This window comes from Sylvia atricapilla, chromosome 13 (assembly GCF_009819655.1).
Source record: "Sylvia atricapilla isolate bSylAtr1 chromosome 13, bSylAtr1.pri, whole genome shotgun sequence".
Taxonomy (NCBI): domain Eukaryota; kingdom Metazoa; phylum Chordata; class Aves; order Passeriformes; family Sylviidae; genus Sylvia; species Sylvia atricapilla.
In genome coordinates, this window is record NC_089152.1 from 10,008,659 (window position 1) to 10,034,154 (window position 25,496).

Genomic DNA, 25,496 nt, shown 5'->3' on the forward strand with positions numbered 1-25,496 from the left:
TGACACAATTAACACCAGGCAGCCAAGTGGAAACAGCAAGTTGGCCAGGCAGCCACACACCGTCCAGGGGGAGTCTGCATCATCACTGCTTACTGAATGATCCTCAGATGCCAGTGAAGAACAACACAGGTACAAATACGTGGGGGAAAAAAAATCCTTTGGGATGCTTAGAAATTGAAGGTTTTAACTTCGAGAGTCATCACTCTCCAAGTTACTCTGCATAAAGCCACAGCCACAACCCTTGAGCCCAAAGGTCTTAACAAGGTTGAAAGAGTGTCATTTTAGTAAGAATTTGGCCCACTAATAAATCTCTTCGGTATTTGAAAATAATACGTTGCTTCAGTTTGAAGAATAAAAAGCAGATATCTTGCCAGCAATCCCAGCACCATCCACACTTCAGTACAAGCTCTGGATTCCAGTATTTATAGACTTACATTCTGATACTCATCCTATACTGAAACATTTGAGTTAAAGCTCATGGAAAAGTGTAGTTTTTACCAGGCACTTAAACTGTGTGAAGGACACATCACTTCTGCTTCAAGTTACCAGAGTAATAGGTGTGGCTGTCCTCAACCATTTGTGGAATTTCTCACCAAACTTATGAAAAGTTATGAAGGAAGAAAGGGGAAAGAAAAAAAAAAAGAAAAAAAAAAAAAAGCCAAACAAACCTAAATATTGGAAGGAAGAGCAGACAGCACTCCAAAAAGAACATACATCTGCAAACTAATCATCTCAGATGAACATTTGAACATTGATCTTGACCTACCTACATATCCCACAGATAGGTTTGTGCATTTAAACCTGGAATTAAAACCTCAGCTCAGTGTCACAAGAGCCACAACCCTGATAACTCAGCGTGAATGAGGAACATCTTTCTGATGATGCAAAAGTGTAGCTACTCCTAAATACAGGAAGATTGCATTCAATGCAGATTAAGGTTCTTTTGTTGTGCTTTAATTAACAAATTAGCATGGGTTTTCTTCAAACAAGATTCTTATAAAGAAAGTTTACTTTGCCGATCACTTACTGAGGTTGTTTTTCTGATAAAATTTTATTAGAGATAACAGAACCTCAGACTCAAAGACAGAATGGGATAGTAGATATGTAACATTAAAAATAAGTTGTCTTTTAGTGGCAAGTAAGATGGGGCCTCGTCAAGTTTCCACACATCCCAGCAGGGAGCTAAAGGTCACTGCTAACTCAAAATGAAAACAATGGAAGTAGAGGATGCCATTCTTTCGTATTTGTCCAGTGATTCTGTGTTTTCTTTGTATGGATTTACTTAGGAAACTGGGAAGTATAAAACACAATGAAAAGATTCCAATGTCACCATTTTCCCTGTAACAAGACCAATAATCTGTTCATGTCACTATATCAAATGTTTGATTTACAAAGCAAAATACATCTTCCTTGAAAAATGCACATAAAATGTTTGGGTTCCTATGTGACTTTCAAATTAACATGCAAAATAATTCTGGCTTTGCAAAAAAAAAAGTTGAGTTCTCATTTCCAACAAAGAAAGAGACACATCTTAAATATGTTAAAATATTATTTAACAAACAGACTAATATATATCCTGATTCTAAAAAATCCTTTAAATAGTATCAGTTTAGTTTGCCCAGAAATTAAAGATTCATCTAGCCGACAAAGATATTTTCTTTACACCAAAAAAATATGTTATCCTGATTTCTTGGGATCTAGTGCTCAAAAATTGTCTATCACATAATAAAGTGGTAGAACCAAAAGCCAGATTTCCTCCCACTCCAAGCAAGGGTAGGAATTCTTATTTGAGTCCCTTATGCTGGAATCAGTCTTTTTCATGAGCAACATTTTATTCCCAAAACTGTTTTTAAATTTCGAATATTCCTTTTTCATTCCAAGCTCTTCTGCTATGCAAGAACATTAACTCTCTACATATATCTGCAGACTACCTTTGAACATTTAAAACACTATCAAAACCTGTCTCAAATTACCTTGTCTACCACATTCAAAACAGATACAACCTAATTTATGTCAACACATTTCCATATCATAAAGCAGGTTCTAGCTCTCTTCTTTCTTCTGGAACAAAGCCATATATGTGGGAGCTGGCTTACAGAATGCTAAGCCTTTTACTTGATGTAGAGTGACAGAGTTACAGATTTTACAAGAAAGAGAAGAAAAGGGCCTGGGAGTTTGGTTTGAGGCAACAGCACAACCTATAGCAAAAGAGAAGGGTCTGGAAGAATGCACAAATTAGAGACTGCTGTTTAATTTCACAGCGTGTGTAACACCATCATTTATTACATTTTGCCCCTAAAAGGGGTAGCAAGAAAGAACCTAAAAGGGAATGAATGACTAAATCTTCTTGCAAAGCTGAGGACTTTAACACCACTTCCTTGGTGTCTTTGAAAACTTAAAAATCTGACTCTGGGCAATAAAACTATTTAGTATGTCATGCACATTAAAGCTATTCAATTTGTATCTTGTCATCCTGTGCCAGTTTAAATTACAGTTAAATGATGATACCTAATTATTTTACCCAAAGAACAGATAGGAATGTGTAGAATGCCAAGGGGCCAAGCAAATTCCTACTGAACCTCCACTAGATGAATGGGTCTTATATATAAAAACCCTGAAATTCATATGGAAAACTGAGCTTGGGACATGAATGAAATCATGCTCTGTGTGCAGCCTTGGAAACATTGCTAACAATGTTTTAATTCCATCCATGGCTGGTAAAGCAGTTTACAGTGTGGGCACATTATATCCATGCAGACCATGAAAACAGAGCACAGTGCTGAATTAAATTGTTCTCCTACGTGTGCAGGTGCTTCTGTGGCCCCCTGATAAAATGACAACTTACGTAAATCTTGTATAGAAACTATTTCACCTTGAGGCCAGTCTGCTCATTATCATACTTGCTTTAAGTTTCTTTCACTTTTTGCTTAGAACAAATAAAAGCTTTAGCTGTCCATATCTCAAAATACTTATTTCTTCTTTGAGGACTCATTTGAAAGTCAGCTGAGATTCCAACTGCTCAAAATGTATAATATTTTCAGCGTATTGTTACTATTGCTTAAGTAACCCAATTCTGGAGTCCTTTCCCAATGTGGCAGCCAAGAGAGGTGAACAAACGTTCATATAATAACTAAAACAAAACAGCTATTTATCACTGTTGGTGGTGGCGACTGCTGGATAAAACAATTTCACTGGATGATAAAGATAATTCTCAATCAAATACCTCTCCCTTTCTTGACGTGGACATTTACTTGAACATGAGGAACAAATATGCAAATATGCATGCAAAATACAAAGCAAAACAGTTTCCAAACAGTATTTTTTCTTAGATTCAAATGAACCATGAACAACTTTCTTAATAAGACATTCTTCATTGTCACATAGTTTGTAAGCATCCTCTAATCTACAATTCAATGAAAAAGAAGTATTTGCAAGCACATGTATTATTTTGTATCATTAATTCATACTTAAACTTAGCATTTTGGATGTAAAATCTGAATTGCCGGTATCTTAAATAACAAGGCAAAGCTGTTAACTTGCATTGGAATTTCACACCAAGTGTGATATTGGGAATGGTAGAAACTCATTAACACATCACCTCCTGTTATTCTGACTGCCTCATAAGTACACTCTACAAGTCGAAAATTTCTCACTGTAGGTGTACTTACACTTCAATCTGAGCCATACAATTAAGAATACAAAAGGTACAACACAGCAAGAAAAATATCTAGAACTGCAGAAATAAAGGCTTGGTTTTAATACTTCCTCTATTGACAGATTCAGGTGGCAGAAAAGGAAAAGCTTAGTACTTAACTACATAAAATGGCCAGGGAAAAGGCCCAGAGCAAGCTCAGACAGCAACACTGAGGAACTACAGGAAAGGCACAAGGATTTTCAGCTGAAAGGAGTTCCATTGAAGTGTTTTTTACCAACAGTAAATACTCAAAAAATTCAGGGTCTAACCTTGCTCATCTCAGTCACAACAAAAATTGCCCTCAGATGCAGTGACACATTTTGCACGAGTTGGTTTGCATGACAAGAAGAGATACCAATAAGAATGCTTTAAAAACTGAAAACACAGTTTATGCTGTCTTTGTAGCGTAGCCATCTATATACTGTGAGTGATTTATTGCTTGGGGTTTTTCCAATTTACATAACAAACAACAGGAAATTTAAAAAGATAAAAATTAAACCTAAACATGAGCCTGGATTACATTACAGTTACTACACCACTTCGCTTCATACAATTTAAAAATCAGACTCCCATTCCCTGGAGAAAGGGTTCATGCTTTATAACAACAGCATAAAAAGTATCAGTCTAAAAGTCTGGAGGCCGAAAGACAGAAAAGTTCATGTATCTCAGTGTGGGAAGGATCCTCTCAGTGGAAGCAAGGATCTCTGCACAGGAGAGCTGACGTCAGTGGAAGTGGGAGGGAAATGGTGATGGGAAGTTTGTCGGGGGAAATGATTGAGGACAGTTTCAGTGGGAACAGGGAGGATTCAAGAGAGGGTGGATGGCCTCGGTGGAAGCATGGACAGAAAGTGTGGGAGTATGAAAGGGAGGGAGTGCTGGTGTGTTCCAAGGGAAAGGAATTACCAGACAGGGAGGAAAAGAGCAGACAGCTTAATGGACTAAATAACGTGCTGTTAACTGCTGAAATGAGATCCCCTTCAGCACTGCAGGTGCCATACAGCATACAGCCTATGCAGAATTATGCAACGTGGGGTTGCAGTGACTGCAAAATTCACAGGCAATTTCAGGGTTTGAATGCAGAAAACTTACTGACTGTAGGGGCATGGATTTAAACTGGCTGCCCCACAACAGCTGATAAATCAAAATACTATTTCACATTTGGTCCTTCTGACCTGGGAGTAATTTCAGTTTCAAACAAAGGAAGTTTGGGCTTACTCTCTGATGCCCTTGCACCCAAATGCAGATATTTCTGTATGAAATGTACCCAACAGGGAGAGTTACTCAAGGAGAGAGGAAGGAAATCTTACATACGTAAAAGAATGACAGAGCAAAATCAAGGTGCTACAGTGTATATTAATGCACTGGAGAAGAGCCACACGCACACAGGATGCTGGGATAGCAAATGATTATGAATATCCAAGCCAATTTTAAATAAACGCCCATTAAGTCCTTATGCCTTTCAGCATTTATTCCACTTATGTAATAGATTAAACAGTTATTATTCTAACGGTGTTCAAGCAGGTTTCTATAAATCCAAGTACCTTTATCACAAATTCAACCAAAAAAAATCTCAAAATTGTAACTAATATATATGAAAAGAACAGACTGTCACAAGTTTGAGTCCACTTCCTTCAGATTTTTAGAGTCAAAACAAAAATCAGGGAAACTCCTCTTTGCAATAGTAGTGGTTAAGTGTAATTTGATATTCTCTATGTAGCACTGGATAATCGAACCCCAGTCCTTGCATCCAGGTCCTGCTCATCTTTCACTAGCACATGGTTTAATCTGCAGAGGTAATACATTGAAAATTAAGGGAAGAATTTCCATGGCTGGTCCACTGTTTAAACATGGCACTTATTTCAAGGTGCTCATAATTTTCAAATAAAAGCCACATATGAAAATACTAATTAAGGAGGGAGATCCAGGTGCCACGACCTAAAAGGGGTCTTCCATTGCTCACATACTGTCACCATATTCATAAACAACAGAAATAGCTATTACAGCATTTACCTCTGCACACACTTTTAGGATTATTCTCCAAATTTGAGTGGATTAACTTAGGGTTCCCCATACTAGAAAAGAACATGTCACTTTTTAAGCTACAGTTTATAAATTGATGCAAATCACAAAATACAGAATGCTCACACCACCCATCCAGAAAATGATCCTCTGCTATTTGACCAGGAGAAAGATATAATAAGATATTAACACAAAACCAGAGTTAAGTCAGGGGTTAATTAGCAATAGATATAATGCCATTTTACAAGTAACATGAGATTTTTTTCCTTTTTATTGCATTTTCTGATTGAAAAATGTGCACTGTAGCTAGCAAACAGATTCAGTAAATATACATGTTTTAATAAAGTTAACACTAATGCCAGTCAAAGTGAAAACACGAAATTTACACACAGGCCAAGTTTTGTTCATAGCTCATACACAGCACTCTGTTGGCTTTAATCAGAGAATATACAACAATTTAAAAAGTCCTGAAACCAAGGGAAAAAGTCATTCAAGCAGATTACTGGTGATTCACACAAATTCTGGGTGACACAACCAGCACCCAAAGCACACCACTTTTGTAGCACTTCATGTTTGTGTGAAGGAATCCCCAGGGCCATAAAGAGTGTATGACACACTTCAAGAAATAGCAATGGTTCTTAGTAGCACCCTAACTCCTACAGTTCTTCCTCAAATCAAAAATCCTTTTAATTACAAAACAGCACAACATCCTGCCCAATGCTCCTTTTGCCTTCAGGAATTTCAGGCTCCTGCACATTGTTTTCAAGTTTCTCACACTTTCTTTCTTTCCAAACAACTTCACTGAGCTGTGAAAACTGCTCTGCAGTGATCCCTCACTCCGGCACAATCTCTGAGGCAGCACAGTTATCCAGCACTCAAATCTGATCGTACTACACACACTAATGATAAAAGCAGAGAAAGAAATGCCATGCTGCCTGACAGCTCCAAAGACTATTACAGGATTTTGCACGTGAAAATAATGTAGAAGTGATGTGTCCAACAGAGTTTGTATTCAACTGATCACAAACAGAACTACATTTTTATTTCTCAAAACCCATCTTTCACAGAACTGTGCTAAAGAGTGATGACAAGGGCAGAAAATGTGACTGAGTGATAAAAATCTGAGTGACTGTCAGTGAGATGGCAGTATGCATACAAACCAATAGCAACCTATAGTGTCTGGCTGAATTATCTAAAAGCAGTAAGAAGAATTTGTACAAAGTTCTTGAAGGCGAACAACAAAACTTAACAAAATTTAGACTGCACACATACTTCTGGAAACAAGTTTGAGGGATTTTTCCCCTTAAAAATAATCACACAGAAGACAAATTACCAGAACAAAAATTTTAAAAGACTATTTTTGATTTAAGTTTTGTAACATGCAATCATAATCACTATTAAAAATTCAGCCAGCAAAACAATTGTCAGGACTTTGATGACAACTTAAGCTTCCCCGGTGTGGTTGCTGTGTTAAACGTGCCGTGAGCACCTCTATTGCGTGTGAACAGGGCCCTAAAGTTCATTTCCTGTGCAGTGTTGTTAACACAAAAATTTAGTTCAGTACACCACCATTCAGCTTCATGTTCTGCGTTAAGTACTGTTAATTTCTCCCCAGCTCATTACTCTCAAAGTGTCTGCTACTTTTCTAAACTTTTTTAAACTATGAAACTTTTTAAACTATGTACAAAGATTACTAAATCTGAAGGAAAAGAATCAAAGAAAATCACCCACATAACTGAAGTAAATTATTCCAGGTCAATACTCTAGAAGTCGTCTTAATAAGCAAGTTAAAACCCTAAGAGAACAAAAAATCACTAGAATTTCTGTTAGTCTGCAAAACACTTGACATTCAGCTCGATCTCACTTGCATCTCAAGCCTGTATCTTATATTTACAGCGTGTGTATCTCAGTTCTTATCACAGCAACCAGAACAGATCAGCCATGTTATATAATATCCCCAGAACTGCTACAATGTGATTTTTCTTACATTTGCAACTACTCATATTTACAAAAAGTAGTTTCCAAAAAAAAAAAAAAAAACCAAAAAAAGCAAAGATGTAATCCAAGCCTATAACATTAGGAGCTAAAGTACAACTCATAAATAAACAGTCCATCGATAAAAAGCAAACAGACAAACAAGCACTCCACACCACTGTCTCGCTTCCAAGAAAATAATCACAAATCCCTTTTTTTTTTTTTTTCAGTATGTGTCTGTCAACTCCATATAGCCTTGTGTCGTACCTCTACTCAAAAGTATGACCGCAAACACATGGAAAAAAATTGCAAAAAATACCCTATTTGCAGCAACGGACAAGGTCAACAAGTTGTTAATGTAAATCAGTACCCAGAGCAAAACACTCTGCCGCTCTCCCTTCAACTTTCCAAAGGGAAGAGGTATGCAAAGTGATCAGCCCAGCTCGCAGACCGCTTCAGACCGCGATCTGCCCGTTCGCAGAGGGGACGAGCCCAAAGAGCCCCGCGGGACGAGGCGGCACATCCCGGGGCTCAGCGCATCCCCCGTGCCCGGCGCGGGCAGAGGGACCCCCGGCTCGGAAGCCAGACCCCTGCCCCCGGCTCCAACCATCGACGTGGACAATCAACATCGCTGTCCTTCCCAGAATTAGGAAAACTCATTTTGTGGAATGAAGAGGCTGGGGTATCTCCACAAAGTCGCCAAGACACTGATTAGTTTATAAACGAAAGTAAAGCCCAAGCCAGGAAAAACTCCCGCACAACTGCAGGGAGACTCCTTGGGCTCGACAGCTACAGCCAACTCCTGTTCTGAGAGAAACAGTGCTCGTGTTTAGCACCCTTTTTACCTTAACATTGGGTCTGCCGGTCTGGGCCTCTGCCTCCATGCTCTGGCTGTTCTCCCTCTTGTCTTTCTTAGAGGAATTAGTCCTCGCCTCATAAGTGGATGTGTTGTAGCATTTAATGAATAATCCTGGGACGGGGTTGCCTTGCTGCTGTTGAGACATGGTTGTGTTGGTCTGGTGAGGGAAATTGTACTCCTCAGACTCATTGCTACTGTGACAGATCACTCTGCTGTCAGAGAGGTTGGTGCTTGGAACACAGCCCATGCTTTGTGGCCACCTGGGGAATACTTCTAAATTGTATATATATACGTGTATATATATGTATATATATATATATTTCCTTCCCGTTGATATTTCCCCCTGCTTAATTTTTTTTTTGTTAAGAGGTTGAATCTCTCTCCTGCGTCTCCGCTACACTCTGAAGCATTGCCATCGGTCCCTTCTACACCACCAGAAACGTGTCTGTTCTCCTCGTCCTCCAGGAAACAGGTCCTTTAGCTCAATCTCAGCAGTGGGCTGGGGAGCTGGAGGGGAGGGAAGGGGGGAAATCAAGAACCGGTCGACTTCGTATTTTCACAGATTATTATTAATTTTTCTAAGCCATCTGAGAATCTTGGTAAGGTTTTCTCTCCTTCTTGTAAAAGCAGGGGAAAAAATTTAAAAAAGGGGAAAAAATAAAAATTAAAAAAAAAAAAAAACCCAAAACACAAAAAACAAAAACCCCCAAGCCCCAAACCACACACACCCCGGCGTCGGCTCGGCGCTCAGAGCGGCCGGGGGCACGGCACCATGTCCTCCCCTGAGCCCGGAGCACGGCGCATTTTCCACACGGGCTTGCTCCGCGTTACCGATTAACCCGGGACCGGGCCGGGGGCCGCTCCCCACCTCCGCGTCCGCGCTCCCGCCGAGCAGCGCTCACTCCTCGCGGTCCCACTCGGCGCTGCGCTGTGCCGGGGGTGCGCTTTGGGGTGTGCTTTGGGGCCCAAAAAAAAAAAAAAAAATCAACTATTTATTAAAAAATAACTGCGAAGAGCGAATCCCTCCCGGCCGCCCCGGGGAGCCGGCTGCGCTCCTCACGCCGCGCTGGGCACGTCCCGCGCCGCCTCGGTCCGGGCGGGCGGGCGGCCGCCGCGGGGGTGACATTCAGGTTCCCGTCGTCGGAAGGAAGGAAGAGCCCCCCGTCAGGCGGCAGCGGGGCTCTCCGGCCGCCGCAGCGGCATCCCGGCTCAGCGCCGCGGGGCAGGGGCGGGCCGGGCCGCGGGGAGCCCCCTCGGGGAATCGGGCACGGCCCGGAGGGCTTCCCTCAGCCGCGGGGGCAGCCGGCGAGGCGGGCGGACGCATCAAAGGGCCTCCATGATGCGGCTGATTTTTTGGGCAGAGAAGTGATGCGAAACGGCGAGAGGGGAAAAATTAAAATTCGAAGAAAAAAAGAAAAAATAAGGGCGAGAAAAATTCAAAAGAGCGAGAAGTAGAAGGAAAACGATCCTAGCGTCCCATCCCGGCGGCAAGGGCTGCAGCGGCGAGAGCTCTTGTTCCCGGGGCCGTGGTGTCTGCATCCCTCAGCAGGGAAATGCCTGGCTCCCCGCAGCCGCCGTCCCTCGCGCCGCGCTCACCTTGTTATTATTGATGTTCCTCGGCGGCGGCGGCGGCGGCCGCGGCCCCTCCGCCGCCCCGCCCGGCCCGCCCCGCCCCGCGGCTGCCCCCGCCGCTCCCCCCGCGCTGCCCCGGCTCCCGGCCCCGGCTCCCGGCCGAGCCAATGCAGCGCCCGGCGGCGCTGACCTCCGGCCCGCGCTGGCGTCAATGCAGATCAGCGGCCGCGGCCAATGCCGCGCCGGCCCCGCCCGAGCCCGCGGCCCCGCACCGCCGCTCGCAGCCGCACCGCTGCGGGGCCCGCAGCCGCTCAGGGCGCGGGGGGACCCCGGGACGCCGCCCCGGGGAGCCGGCGAGCGGCCGCTCCGTGAGACACCTGGTGCCCTTCTTCAGAAACCGGACAACGGACTCGGTTGTCGCTTCCCATCGTTTTCCCTTTCGACTCTGCCCGTGCCAATTTCTTTGAAAATATTTTTGAAAGCGCAGCCTGTGAAAAGGGAAGATGGTGCTATGGGTGGAGCCAGGCCCCGGGGCTTGGGAAATCAACTGCAGGGAGACTTTTCCTGGAATATGTACGTAAAAGAAACCTTTTCTGTGTCTATGTCATACGAAAGTAACTATGCTTCCTTATCCTATAGACGTGCTGGGAGACTAGATGTCTGTATGTACTTTAAGAGAAAACACACTCTATTTAAAGCCCTTTTAGACACCGTGCCCAAGGCAAGACAAGTTACTGCCATAGACAATTCGTGTTCCAGAAGTATCAGCCCAAGTGCAGTGCAGCTTCACTAACAGGGCTATAACACCATGCTCTACCACAGACCACACACCATCTTCACACGCCTTTCCCTTTTTTCACTGTCATTTCTAGCTTCTGCTACCTTTATTCTCAATGAGTCACAGAGGTGCTTCTCCAAGGTCTTGCCTGTTTTCACTAGCTGAGGAACAGCTCAGAGGCAACAGCAGTTTAGGGAAGGCCCAACCAAACTTTACATTTAGGAGCATGGTGAAAACCAAATATCAGAGACAATTCTATCAACAAGCTCCAGCATCTGAAGAGGGAAAAATGATGTGCTACATGAGGAAACTATTTAACTTACTCCAGTTTTGTACCATGAACACTTCCACGGTCCCCTGGCAAAATCATTGTGTTTCAGAATAATCCAATTTTGCAGGAGAACTTCTGTGCATTCAGGACAGCCACACTTTTAACAGTACCTTAACTACATGACAAATGCCATCAGGTCATAATTAAAAGCAAAATATGCAGATAAGTGCTGACTGCAGACAACAAGAACGCCAAGAAGCAGCTTTTCACTCATAGATGTAACAGCATCAGTTGATCCAGATGAGAGCACCTTGTAAAGTTGAGAGATGCAAAGCCAAATGTCAGTGCTTTTGAGAAATGTGGTTTTTCAGGATAACCACAGTACTTGCAATGCAGAAATGCTTTTATTTACTTCTCATAATTGCTAGCATTAAAGGCTGGAAAATCAAGTCTTTCCTTCCCCAATGTTTCTGCTACTGTGCAGTTTCAAGTATAAGCAATAGTCACATAAACTTCATCCATCCCATTAGTTTAGCTGATCTATAGAGCTTGTTTGAACCAGAAAAAGAAGTTAGCTTCCTGTGCCCTCTCATCACTTTGGACACCCACTCAATATAGGCATTTAACAACAAACAAAGGGAAAGGCTTAACATACCCATTTGAAACAGTGGGCACCGTTTGGAGATGGATCTCATCTTTTATCCTTTCCTTTACATTAAACATTATTTACTAGATGCCATTAAAAAGAACACACCTATGTGCAGCTAGAAGATAACTGTGGAAGAAGAGAATGCTGCAATTCCTACTTGTGTCATTAAGTGTAAGTGCAGGCTCCCTTCCTCAGCCCTAATGGATCTGTCAGCAAAACTGCTATTGCACTTTATTTCTGGTGGCACTGGAGGAGTCAGAGCTTCATTTTCAGAGCTTCACATTCAGTTTGCAGTGCTGACACCTAGAGTTAAGCTTTCTACTTTGTAAAATAAATGGGTCTGGTTTGCAGGTACATAGAGATGAAGTGTACAAATCATGGTGTCATTTAAAAAAAATCAATATTGGAAAAAGTCTGCTTTCCACTTTGAATGCAAACAAATTCCCACTCGACTAATACAAAAAATTATGTAAATGAGAGGGAAATATTGGGAGGAGGGGAGAATGCTTTGTTTGATAATAGCATGACAAAACAAGAAAATGTACATGCAGATATGACATGCATGACCACTTTGCTCCTTTAAAGTTTTTCCACAACTGTCCATTGGCAGGTTATTACTGTTTATTTCTACAGCCTTACTTAATGAAAAAAACCAAACCAAAACAAATCCATTTGCAAGATTTTCAGATGAGAACTCACACTGCCTTGAATGGGAGGGTGAGATGAGACTGAATAATCCCTTAGTAGTTTAATGAAAGCCATTGAAAAATCACTGGAGTTATCATTACCCTGATAAAATTTCAACTAAAGACAAAAAATTGCTTTTTGAACAAGACACTGGCACTGGAATTGTCTTGTTCCTCTACAATTTGGAAACAGTACTGCTGGTGTTTATTAGATAGAAAAATACAGTTGAAAGAATAGATTTACCCAGGGCCTAGAATCAGAGAGAAGGGGTAAAAACATCAAAATTGTTGCCAATGGTAGTAATTTGTCACTGCACCATATGAAGTGTGTGGATAAAGGGTCTTGTTCACACTTTTTGCTGAAGTGTAACTCAGGAAATGGTGGGGCCTATTATTAAAAAAAAAAAAAAAAAAAAAAAAAAAAAAAAAAAAAAGAGAGAGAGAGAGAAATCAGGCAAAATAGCAGAGGAAGCCTAGGAGTGTAGACACTGGGAGATTAGGGCTGTGGGGGAAGTGCAAGGTCAGTACAGAGTCAGTAAGGGAGAGGTCAGAAGAGAACTAGCTCTAGGACAGCTGGAAGAATGAGAAAGGTTATTTATGGAGAATATGGCTGAATTTCATTCAGGATTGTAGAATAAGAGAAAATGCTAGGAAAGAGCTTAGAATGATTACCAGCTTCATCTGCAGACAAGTGGGTGCTGGGGAAAATCAAAGCATTTAGAGAACAGATACATAAGTGTCAAAATTTAAAAGGATTGAAAAGACACTATTCAGCCACATCCTCATCCTTCTCACTGAGAAATTTTACATTGGATCCTGCACATTTTTGACAAAAGACTGAACAACACACTGCCTCCCAGATATCCCCCATATCTGCTATTTTCCCCCAACTTCCATAAGCAAAACCACTTCCCTTGACCAATTCCCATTGCACATTTTAAGAGTTCATGCATGAGCACTGGGACAGTTCACTCCTGTCCAGTTACACAAAAATGCATGTAAAGGCCCAGAGCAAAAATTTGTTGCTAAAATCCAATTCTGATAATACTTCAGTACCCAAGACACAGGCAGGCAGAATTATACAGAAGGAATGATGGACTAACATCTGCATGAACAGCAAATATCAGTGTCCTCTGGAAAAGTGTCTGTCCAGCAAAGGCAGAGCGAGCATGATTGCAGTCCTGTGAGCACAGGCAGCAGTCTTGTAAGAGATTACTCTATGTGGTTTTAATTGCTTCTCTCCCCCGGTCAGCTGTATGTTCCAATTGGGTCTTTTGGCCTTCTGAAAAGTTAGGCAATCCTGTTGGTCTCTAGACCAACCAGTGAAGGAGGCAGTGGGGGAAGGAGGAGGAGGAGGAACTGTGGAAAATGTGCCAGCACACAAACAGCTGAATGGACTCTACAACACTAACTACTGACACGTGCAAGCTGTGACAGAGTGTGTCTCTCCATCCCAAGATATTCTAGAAGAGGAAACAAGGACCATATGCTGCCTTAGCTGCAGGTGAGTATCAGCACTACACCCCACAAGGGTACATCTGCTTGTTTCTGTATAAGCATCAGGTATCCTGGAACAGCGTGTTTTCAGGTGAGACAAGGGTAAAATTTGTTCTGAGACAGCTCATCCCCAGCTCCTGGAATGTACAGAAGTACAATGAGTTAGTTTGTTTTCTGCACCACTTTCTTGATGTCCTGAAAAGCCCCAAAGCAGCTGAGAGCAGACCGTCCTGATGTCCTGGCAGGCTGTCCAGCTGCTGCTGTTGTGTAATTGCAATTGCAGAACACAGACAGTTGTCTGTACCACTTGGAAATCAGAGCCTTCAAGTTAGTATAAGTCAGCAACTTTTTCAACTCTAGCGCTAAAGACAAGTCTAAAGCTCAGATACTTCATGTATGTACAAGCTTCATCGTCATAACTGGTGTCAGAACAGCTTTTGCAGCTGTAGTTTACACATCACACTCAGCACTGCTCAGAGATCAGCAGGATAGATGCACTATTTCTAGGAGATGAATGTACCCCCTTCTCCACTGTACCTTCTTTCCACTTTAACTACTTTCTTTGCTGTCCATCTGTCCAATGCTTCTCAAGTTTCTCGGCATTATACTTTCTCTACTTTGTTTTTAATAGGCTCTCCCCAAACTGCCCAGGAGCAGATGCAGAGTGAAAGTGAGCAGTCCTTTGCCACTCAACTTTAATGACTGGGCACAGGCCTTCAGATGCTGCTGCTCTCCCTCCCAGTCCTGCCTTCCCCAGTGTCTAATGCTCACCCCTAACCCGTGTCTTTCCAGTGCTTGTGCTCCACCTCTGCCAGCTGCACAGCCCAGAGGGAAGGAGGAGCTGCAGAAGGGGGCCCTGATGCCAAAGCAGCCTCCAACAGCTCCTACTGCCTGGCCTTGCCTTGAGTTGACCAAAAGTTTGTGGGGAAGGGAGGAACAAAGCACTGTCGTCCCCATGCACTCCCCTATAATTACCCTGTGCTTCACAAGCAGTATTATCTGTCTGGATGCACAGTGCCATGCAGCCAGCTGTGACCATAGAGAATTAGCTCTTCCCCTCTTGGAGAATTTTCCCTTCTCTCTTCCTAAGTATTTTTAAGCCAACTTACATTTATTTAGCATGCAACCTTTTCAGTTTGTCATTTACTAAACCAAGGATGACAATTGGTCCTTTTAGGTGGAGTGATATACCCAATTCTTACACCCTACAAGTGCCTGTTGTCCTTCTGCTTCCTAGGAGCATTAGATCCTTTTCTTAGCTAGTCAGCCTCGACCAGGCTCACCCCAAAAGTGACCACAGCCTCAGGACCCTTCAGACTCCTGAACTGGTTCCCAATACCACAACCCCCTATTTTATATTGTGGCCTGCCTGGATCCAATAAGAGAAAACAAAACAAAATAAATCATTAAAAGAAACAAGCAACTTGTGTCCTCCATCAGTAAGTCAGTTTTCTTTGGTCATCAGAGCTAGAAGGACGAGCTCTTAGTCTTTAATGCCTACCCCAGCAACTAAAAGATCAGTTCAGGCTAATGAGGGAATACTCATTCAAGACAAGCTCTCAAATCCACAGACTCCTTGCCCGAGTCTCTCCTGGGATCTCACTGTCTCCTGCCCAGCAGCCACTTTCTTGTTTGCTCCTGGTTAACCAGCAGTGCTAGTGGCAAGCAGCCTGCCATCCTGGGCCCATCCTTAACCCTTCCCAAAGGCAGACAGAGTAAAGATGATAAAGAGAACAACAAAATATGGAGCTAGAAACTCATCCCTGCTGTACGGCGGCAGCAGCAGAAGCTGAAAAACTCTCTAAAATTACTCTTTAAGATTAGACTGTACACCTGCAAAACAGATGGCTTTCATGGCTGCTGAATTTATTATTTAAGGAACAGATACATCATCCGTGGTCATACTGAACAGTGATTTATTATATATTCACAATAGCAAAGAATCCCATGTCCTGGCTGTGAGATATATGTCCTTAGATCACTGAAACTACTCAAGAATTTATCCTACAAACTTGTCTGAATATAACACAGGGACCTCATTTGAATACTTAACTCCTAGCTGTGTTCTCAACTACATTTCCTTTCTTTGGGTCAAAACAATACCTTTAAATACACTCAGTCATACCTGACTGGGTACAGTCCTTCCTCGATGTTCAGTCTTTCTGTGGAGCATCTGTGCAAGCATATACAAGAAGCTGAATCCTTAATTAACAAAGAGGATCATACTCTACCACCAACAGATAACCCAGAGATGATTGTGCAGTTGAATATATCCCTTTTCCCAGGAATGTTTTACATGCATTCTTTCATTGTAATCAGGCTCTGATTGTCCAGCAATGGCAGAGATTTATCATACACTGTTCTTTCCAACTGTATTCTCATTTCTGTAAGCTCCCACCAGGGAAGTTGCAGTCCTTGTCTCTCGCCAACATGCAGTTCTGCATGCAGACAGTTGTAAGGAGGAATGTACAAGAATCTCTGTGGTGCCATGGGACAGGACCCATAGATCATGGTTCTTGTAAACTGCATTTACAGCTCTCTGTGCATCCAGCTGAGCAGCAGGAAGAGCAACACCACAAGAATTGCAAGAGGAGATGACAGCTTTTGGGGGGAGGTAAAAAACCACACTCAAGGCAGAGGGCAGGCAGAAAAACCAAGCCATGGAAGTTTTCTGGGGATAGCTATTTAAAAAAAAAAAGAAACAGACTCAGGATGTGTCAGGGAGATAAATCTTCTGGGTTTTTGAAAAGGGGAAGGCAGCGCTTGCAGGCTCACTCACCACAGCCCTAACAAACATAAATCTTACTCACATGGGCACCATCCTTCCCAACACATTCACCAGGGCTGGCTGTAGCACAGCTATCACGGAAGGATCTGTCATATTAAGCAGAACAGCACTTGGCAGTTTGTGTGAATTATGGCTACAGCCAGCACAGCTGGGTGCTGCAGGGGTTGACAGGCTCTGTAACACAAGCACAATAGCAAGCACTAAAAAAAAAAAAAACTCCAAAATGTTTTGGGAACAGAGTTGAAAAATACTTTTAAAACACATCCTTTAAATTTGTGAGAGACTTCCAAACAGATGGGGTAGAGAATGATCTGATGAATTGAGGGGGCTGATCTCATGGTTTAGATCTGCCTTGGCAAGGTCTCATGGGTCTGAAGTTACTGTGCCCAAGTGGGTGGGTTCCTAGTGCTCCATCAAGAGGCTTTTTAGGCCACACTCACTTGAAATAAGCTGCAGTGCCATCTCTGTCTCCCTGACACATCTCCAGGCACAGCTCCCCACTTCCCATCCCTTCACATAAAGGCCTCTCACCGTGGTGGCTGCAGGTAACCCTTATCTCCCACAGTCCCAGTGCCGAACACACCTGTCCCCACAACTCTAATCTGGTTTACACTTCTGCATTTGGGGGGTTTCAAAGCAAACCATTCCACACGTTCCCTTTACAATGAATTGATTTCACCACGTCAAAACAACCACGCTTAAATTCACTACCACAACAAGTGTACCAATCTGGCCAAAGCAATTAAAGATTTATTAATCTCCTTGCACACTTGGAAGTTCATTGGGCAAGTGTCAGAGTTGTTTGAGAAGGTCAGGATCATGCCATGCACATGACAGCTCTTCAGAGCCCATGCAAACTGCTTCTCTCTTGCTCAGCTGGTACAAACACCTAAAAATCACATTTTCCTTCTGACAGTCTCGGGCACCAAAAGAAATAACTACTTTTTAAAACAAAGCCAAGTCTTCAGGACTTCAAAAAGCTGATCTAAAGTGATTTCTTTTAAAATTTCTTTTAAAAAGAAACTAAGTTAGAAACTCTGCATTTCACAGATTTACAGGGGAAAAGTTATGTGGTGTTTTAGGAGGGGAGGGTAAATTGAGAAGAAGAAAAAAAAAGTATGTACATAAGCTGCCTATCGTAAGATAATCTCACTATAAAAGTTTTTCCCAAACACAGCCACACTCCTTTTTCAAGAGAAACAGCAAATCTCAGAAAAATCAATCTTTCTCTGGGGAAAAATACAGGCATTCAAGAAAAATACTAAAAGAGATAACAGTTTAAATTCAGTTTATGTAGAGCAGACTGCACAGACTGGCGCTGTACAGGGGCAGGCAGTGATAGCAGCTGTGTAGAACGCTGTAACTCACCTGTGCCTGGTTCTCCACAGGATCAGTTCTGGGCAGCAGCAGGGTTATTCCCCACATCCTGCACCCAGAGTTGCTCTTGCCTGATCAGTTTTCACTCAGTGCTCTGACTCACCCATACATCACACACAGGTGGGCAAACCTTGCTGGGGCCATCACCCTGGCTCACTGCCACGCCGGGGGAATTTTTAGGAAGTTCTGGGAGAGGGACATCAGGAAACACTTGCCTATTCTTACAGGTTTTCCCCCAAAATAGCAACATTATCCTGGACTTACACCTGCCACTAAGCCAGGCACCCTTCAGGCCTCTACCAAACTCCCCACAGAGAGAAAGAGGAGAGATGTAAGGGCCCTTTACACCTGCAATTAATTTAGTGTCTAGGCAGAAGCCCAGTCTCACAACTGAAACTCTGGGGCCAGCTGTGAGGTATTTCACTGGTTGTGTAATGGATGATCAAAAAGAGAAACACATTAAAGAAGTAAATTTAAATATAGCAAATTCCATCCCTCATAGCATTTATGTTCAAGTTTTAATTAATATTATAAGTAACAGAAAACAGTTAGTATTCAAGGGCTGTTTGGGAAGCACTCTGCTTGGAGAGAAGCTTTAGGTGCACATACTTCGTCTTCTTTCATGTAGATGCTGTTTTTAGAAAACAAACCAGAAAAATGCAAACTCTCCTGACTGTCAGCTCAGGCTGTTGAACATTTAAGAATGGAAAAGGGCATTAGCTTACAATGACAGTTAAGGGATTTTCATCACTGTATGAATTACCTTTTACACACACACAAAATTACACAACACACAGGGAAATCACTGCCACACAGATTTAAATCAGATTGCAAGTGCTTTGTAAAACACGTTGTTACTTATTCGTTTGCTGGCTGTGTTGGCTGCTTTTTAACACGCAGAAGAGAGAAATGAAATTATCACCAAAAGATGGCTCTGGAATACAAAGGACCTTGTGAAAGTGCCTGGGCTGTCACAGTGCCCTGGGCAGGGTGGGCAAATGGAGTGTGAGGTCCTCATCTTGACAGCAGCATAATGGCATCACCTCACTGCAGCCCTCAATATGAGGAATATAAAAGTACTCAATGTTTTCTCCTGGCAGCCCTCATAATTTCTATCTTTTTTTTTTCCTCACCCTTTTGTCACATGACCCATTTTTATTATTTTAATATAGGAGCCTTTTGATAATATCAACACATGAAGAATTACAGTTATATTTTCCCATCTGAGGCATTTATCTGATGCTATTTGAGCTGCCCTAATTAGGACAGATTGATCCCACCTTTATCCCAGCATAGCATTTTGAGTTAGATCTTTGTATTTACAAGGCACTGGCAGCACTGGGCTTCCCAGAGGCACAGAGGGCAAAATATATCAACCTTGCTCCTCTTTCCAGTTGGATTTTCTGAATCTGCAGTGTCTGCTCCGATGCAGTGAACTTAACAACTTCACAAAGAATGGAAGCAGAGACGAAGACTGCAAAAATTATGAGTAAGAGAAAGTAAATTAAGCAGGACTTTTCTACACAGAGACTGAAGTAGAAATAAAAATTCTTTGCAGTGCTGTAGATTTCAAACAAAACTTAAATCCCCAGACCAGCTTCCTGTCAGAGTATAAACAGAGTATATATACTTTGGTCCTTTTCTCATCGGTTTAAAGCCAGCATCATATTTGTTACAATGACAGCATATTTACTGATGACAGCACTCTGAAAGACATTTTAGAAGGAGAAACAGAATTTTATCAGACTAAATTCACATTGCACAAACAATGCTTTTTCAATACATTTGTGCCCCCTGCATAATTGAAATAAACCTGAGGCAGCTCCCATGTCACAATATTCTTCAAAAAAATAAAGGCAGGAATTATCCAGCTCTTCCTCCGCTTGAGGAGAACGTGAACTTCTGATAAAAAGTTTACTTTAGTTGCTCTGCCAAGTGCTAGGCAGAACTTGGGAGGATTAATAACAGGAATGGGCTGGAGACACGTGATTGAGTTAGCCTTGTTTGCAGTTCGGCTCTTTAGCAAGGTACAGCCTGACCTTAGGTGACTGTGGCTAAAAGGAACAATTATGGGGCTCAGCAATGGAAAAAAGGTAAAACAAAAACAGACAGACCGGAGCCATATACTTGAAAGAATTTAAAGTGTTCAGCTAAATTAGGCACATTAGGTTAGAATACATTACATCCAAGCTTTGTTAACCACTTCAGTGAGAAAAGAACTTCAGAAAAGACTATAGAAACCATGGATTTCTCCTAGAATAGATGCTGTACTACTTCCTTTCATCTCTAAATAGCAAATAAAAGTAAACTCACTTTTATCTAAAGTTACAAGGCCCTATCACAGACATACTGGAACACATCATAAACACTAGTTGATTTATGATTCTAGTTCCTTAAAGATGGAAAAATATTGAGTGATTTGCTCTCAACGACCTGGGAGATATTTGTCACTGCCCAGAAGTAAGGCTGTAATCTGACCTCTTTCATCAGTCTCCACCTTTTCAAGATCCAGTGGCTTCTGGGAAATCATATATTTCAGACAGTTAATATAGCCAAGTAAAATTCCGTATTTTTCAAGTGCAACATAACCTATGAGTCTGTAGCGACACTTTGCCACTCCTACAGTTAGCACGTCTTGATCTGCACCAGTGAAAAAGCTTGAGCTGACTAATGATCATCTAAAAGGTTTTAAACAAAACAGCTTTCTGATAAGAGTGCATTTCTCGGAAGGTCAGTCTATCAGGAAAATGCTAGTAACAGTCAAGAGAGATGACATTTAGTGTAGCAGGTTTGCTCCTAGAAAGGAATGTCTCCCAGCTCTTTTACTAATGGGGAACCACTGCAGAAAAAGGAGTTGGTGGCTGTGGAGACACATGCAGTGGGTTTATTCATATCTGGCTTGTATTTGGGGAATAAGCTGACACTTTTGAGGAAGCTCAGAAACCCAGAAAGAACATTTACACAGCTGTACAAGGAAACAATCCTCATCTCCATCTATTTTCTTAACTCTGCTTGTTTAAAAGACTTCCTAACTCTTGTTTGAGCATGGAACTGTTGGCATTTTCTGTATATCAGTTCAATTCCTGTTCAAGGGGGCCTTGGAGAGCAGCATTCCTGGTGGGATGGAGAGCAGACCCATGGGTGTGCTGGTGTGCTCTCTGCAGCCAAATCACCTGCAGTCCTGAGTGCTGGTGCCCAGGCAAGGCACTCTTGCACCAAGAGCAACTCCACTGAAACCACTGGAGATGACTTTGATTCTCTGTGTGATGTCTTTCAAATGCTGTTTGTGGGCACAGAAAAACATCAGAGACATGGCTTTGGGATATAGTCATCAAACACAGGGACACTCACTGATGCCCAGTGCAAGCCACAGAACACAGGCCTGCTGCCTGCTGATCTGCTTTGGGGAAAATTGCTAGGATTGAAGGAATTTATTTTGTTCTGTACTTCAAGGGCCTCCCGTGGGCAGGCGGGCGGGCCGGATGCAGCTGGAGCACTCCCTCCCTTTCCTGGTGCAGAGGGGAGCCGGGGAGGCCAGGCCAGGCTGTCCAGAGACCTGGATGGCCACTGCACTGCCTGGGAGGTGGCATTCAGGGGGGAAATCCCCAAGCCTTCCACAGCCCAGCCAGACAGTCAGGAAACTGGTGGGTGCACCCATAGACCCTACTTCTTCCCATTTAAAGCAGCAATTTAGTCCTCGTTTGAAGTGTGTTTCACGAGTGCTGAGTTGTGTGAGTTTTAAATTGGGCTTAGCTAGCCACAGTGGATGGACCCTGAAAAAGAGCTTTTAAGCCTCCTCAGTGAAGACAAGCTGGTATTTTAAGTAACAGGTTAGGACATGACAATAGCTCCTTGCACTAGTATAACTCGTTACTGACTGTAATTCTCAAGGAAGATTCATAAAATAGATTCATGTAGCCATAAAACTGAATAGATTTATAAGAAAATTCAGCGTTACCTATGAAGACAAGACAATGCAATATATTAGCTGGGGCTAGGAAGCCAGTTTCACTGGTGCATGGCTCCCTCATCACTGCCCATGATGAAGGTCAGCTCATCCTCTTGGATATCCATCCTGTCCCAGTCAGACAAGAAAGTACTGTGACCTGATCCAACCCATCAAGCCCTGATCCAAACAGGAGATACAAGGCAAAGGTCTTCTATATAAGGGAAAAAAAAAAGGAGCTGATGGAGTTCAGAAAAAAAAAAAAAAAAAGCAGGATCAAAAGGAGTATTTTGTAGCACAATTCAACTCATCAACAGAGCCTGCACAGTGCCATCTTTGGCACATTATCCCACAGTATAAGAACAAAGCTAGATCCAAAAGGACAATTAAAAGGAAACCACACTATCTAGACAGGACATCTCTTCTGCAGAGCACTAATGATTAACCTTTGGAAACCACAATAATTTATTATGGAAGTAAAAACTACAGTGAAACCCCAAGGATCATTGACATGAAGCAGAAGTAGCCTCTGGAAGATATACTGCCTGCAGGAAAGCATTCAAATACACACAGGACGGAATCAGGGTCTGGACATATCATTATGTTTTGAAACTAAATAATATTGCACCTTAAAGAAAAAGGAAACTCCCATGAGATGAAGCTTGAATAGTCCCTAGAGTATACCCTGAGACAGCTCTCAACATACAGTGAAAGAATCACCGCAGCCCAGTTTTAGGGAGTCCCTCAGTAAATGCAAATAAGCAGGGTTAGGTGACAGAATAGTGTCTGAGCTTGGCATGTCTTTGCAGAAAGCACAAGCTCTCTTTTACTGTAAATAGTGTGATCTAGTCTGACCAGTGGCTGATTGCAGAGCACTGTCTTGTTAGCTCACCTCTGGCCATAACAGGTAGTTGTCACTTGCATGGAAAGGAAAACAGAAGTTAATGGACTAATTCATTCAATCTGTTTAAAAATCCCTCACTGCCCATGACTCCTAAGTAAACTGTAAAGAAAGGGATCTGATTCCCCTGCATGTCTGACTTTGAGCATTCACACAACGCTCCTTGTTCACAGGGTTATCTTTGATGTAAAGCCACTGTGCACTGGCCACTAACTCTACGTACATCCATTTTAGGAGCCCCTTGTATAATATGCACCTTGCTTCAGTGTGCATTGGTTCCCAAAATCACGATAGGGTGGCTGGAGTAACCACTAACCAGACATGCTGGAATGCCTGAAAGTGTCCAAGATTAGTCATTTGGCAGCAGTCTTGAGGAAATGTAGCTTTACATATCCCACTCTGGACAGAAGGGTTTAGTGCTCAGGGCCTTCTGGCAGGTCTGAACCTGACTCCTTCCCTTGCAGAACACAGCACTGCTTGGATCAGCTGTAGCTGTGACAGCTAGAGCTGGGGTGCAGCTGCCACAAAAATCCAGATCACTCACTTTGTCAAATCTGTCTCCAGCATTTTCTTTACTTCACCAAAAGAAAGAAATCCAAACCAAAACAAACCCTTTCCTATGCCTTGCCTTGGTATTTATTTTTTCTGGATAATTTCAGCTTCTGTGTTTGTCAACTGAAAGGAAAATGCATGTGTCACATAGCGTGGGTCAGAAATCTGGTGGGTGTTTGTATGTTATACAAGAGATCAAAGATTAGAGAAAATTCATTCTGACCTGAGGGCAACAAAACAAGGTTACTGAAGAGCAGTGTGCCTGCCCATCAGCTGTACAGATCCAGGCAAATGCAAGATTGAATTCAGGTGCCTCAGCAGGACTGAGCTGAGGATGCTTGTTTGGTCACTGGAATTTGATGCAGGACTTGCATGGACCATCTTTGTCAGGAGGGCTGACACCTGCACCTCACTGCACTTTCAGCAAGGGATCCAGTCCCTTCTGTGTAGAGTAAGCTGCTCCTAGACCCCATCCACGCCAGGAACTGTGCACAGCACAGAGCCTGTGCCTCTGAGCAGCCGGCACAGCCGCACTGCTGGAGTGGCTCAGGAGCACTCAGCCTGTCCTGCTCTGTCCTGGCTCACAGGCTCAGCCTGCCTGACCCTCAAAAGGACCACTTTGCTTGAGCTTGGTGCTGAGCTGAGGCAGAATGGGTCCCACTGGTCCAGAGCTCACCATGAGACCACAAACCTGGGCATCACAGTGTTGTGTGGGGCTGCCCCAGCCTGAGCGTTTCTGGTCAGGGCTGCAGAAAATGACCCAGTTAAAACATGCAGGAACCAGCAGCTGGCATGTTTTTCACGTGCTAAGCTGCAGAACTGGTGCTGCTGAGTACCCCTGCACTGGGGACTGCACAGACGATATTCCTCCCTCAATGTATGACATTCATGTGGCATTCCAATGGTGAAAGGAACCAGCACAACCGAATGGATGAATGGAAAAACAAATTGCTTCACGTTGATTTAAAGGAGATATTTAGTCATGCATGGGAAGGAAAAGAGAGAATAAGTGACCAAAATAGAATGAAGCAATTGGAAACAGCTGATGTTTGATGAAAAGAAAGATATTTTCTGGGGTGAGAAATTTAAAAGCCTTGAGTATTTTGAAAGGGCAAATTATGCATAACTTTATAATCCTTTAAATGGTGCCAGGTTATCCAGAATCCACTCCAGAAAGGTCTCCAAAGCAGTTTATTCTAGAACTAAGCCAAAACCTTCATTCAACTCTGGAAAATCTTATTTAGAGTCAGACTAACATATTGTGAGCTCATGTCACTGTTGGAAAACTGCTCCAGATGAAAGCATGAGGGAATAGTTTTGCTAAGGAACCCTGGAGTTTTAGCCATTTGGTTTTTGTTTGTTTGGGTTGTTGGGGTTTTTTTTTAATTTGCAATAAGAAAAGGCAGAAAAGGAAATTAAAATCCTTGATAAAAGAAAAACAATTATAGAAGGGCTGAGTTACATTTTCTGAGATTCATTACCGTCTTTCCATTTCACAAAGAGTGGACAAGTTTCATCCTGTAGTGGAAGTGAGGGATTTATTTTCCATGAGGCTGACATTAGTGCAGCTCTCCTATAGAGGTGAAAGACACTTCCACAGTCCCGACCCACAGCACTTTGTGACTACAAATGGGACAAATCTAATTGTATTGCCTCAGCCAATGTCCAAACCACATCAATTTCCAGTAAATATCTGCCAAAATGGCAGCTCAGACAGTGCACTCACCCTCAACCAGCAGGAATTCAGGTGTCACACCCCACAGGGCACCAAGGGTGGCACTGTCATGGGCACCAACAAATGGATTTCACAAAGCAACCTTTTTTTACTCTTTGTGTAAGCTTTTGGGCACATCCAAATCTGAGGCATCCTAGTCATTAATGCGTCTGCATCCTCAGCTGCTCTTTAAGGGCTACGAATGTTTCACGATTTTTT

The 25,496-nt window shown here is 42.7% G+C and overlaps 1 protein-coding gene across 3 annotated transcripts in view; it reads right to left on the reverse strand.

Annotated features, from left to right (window-relative positions):
* The window catches only part of PDE8A (phosphodiesterase 8A), a 144,569-nt gene that overhangs the window by 108,579 nt on the left and 10,494 nt on the right, over positions 1-25,496 (reverse strand). The window contains exons 1-2 of one of the 3 annotated variants that reach the window (XM_066328367.1): positions 10,143-10,192; positions 8,533-9,053 (exon numbers count right to left, since the gene is read on the reverse strand). The exons of 1 other annotated variant lie outside the window; for it this stretch is intronic. In XM_066328367.1, coding sequence (XP_066184464.1) covers positions 8,533-8,793 — 261 coding nt within the window. In that variant the 5' untranslated portion in view covers positions 8,794-9,053; positions 10,143-10,192. Of the gene's footprint in view, positions 1-8,532; positions 9,054-10,142; positions 10,193-25,496 lie in introns of those variants that run through there. One more of the 3 variants, XM_066328370.1, reaches the window with a different exon arrangement.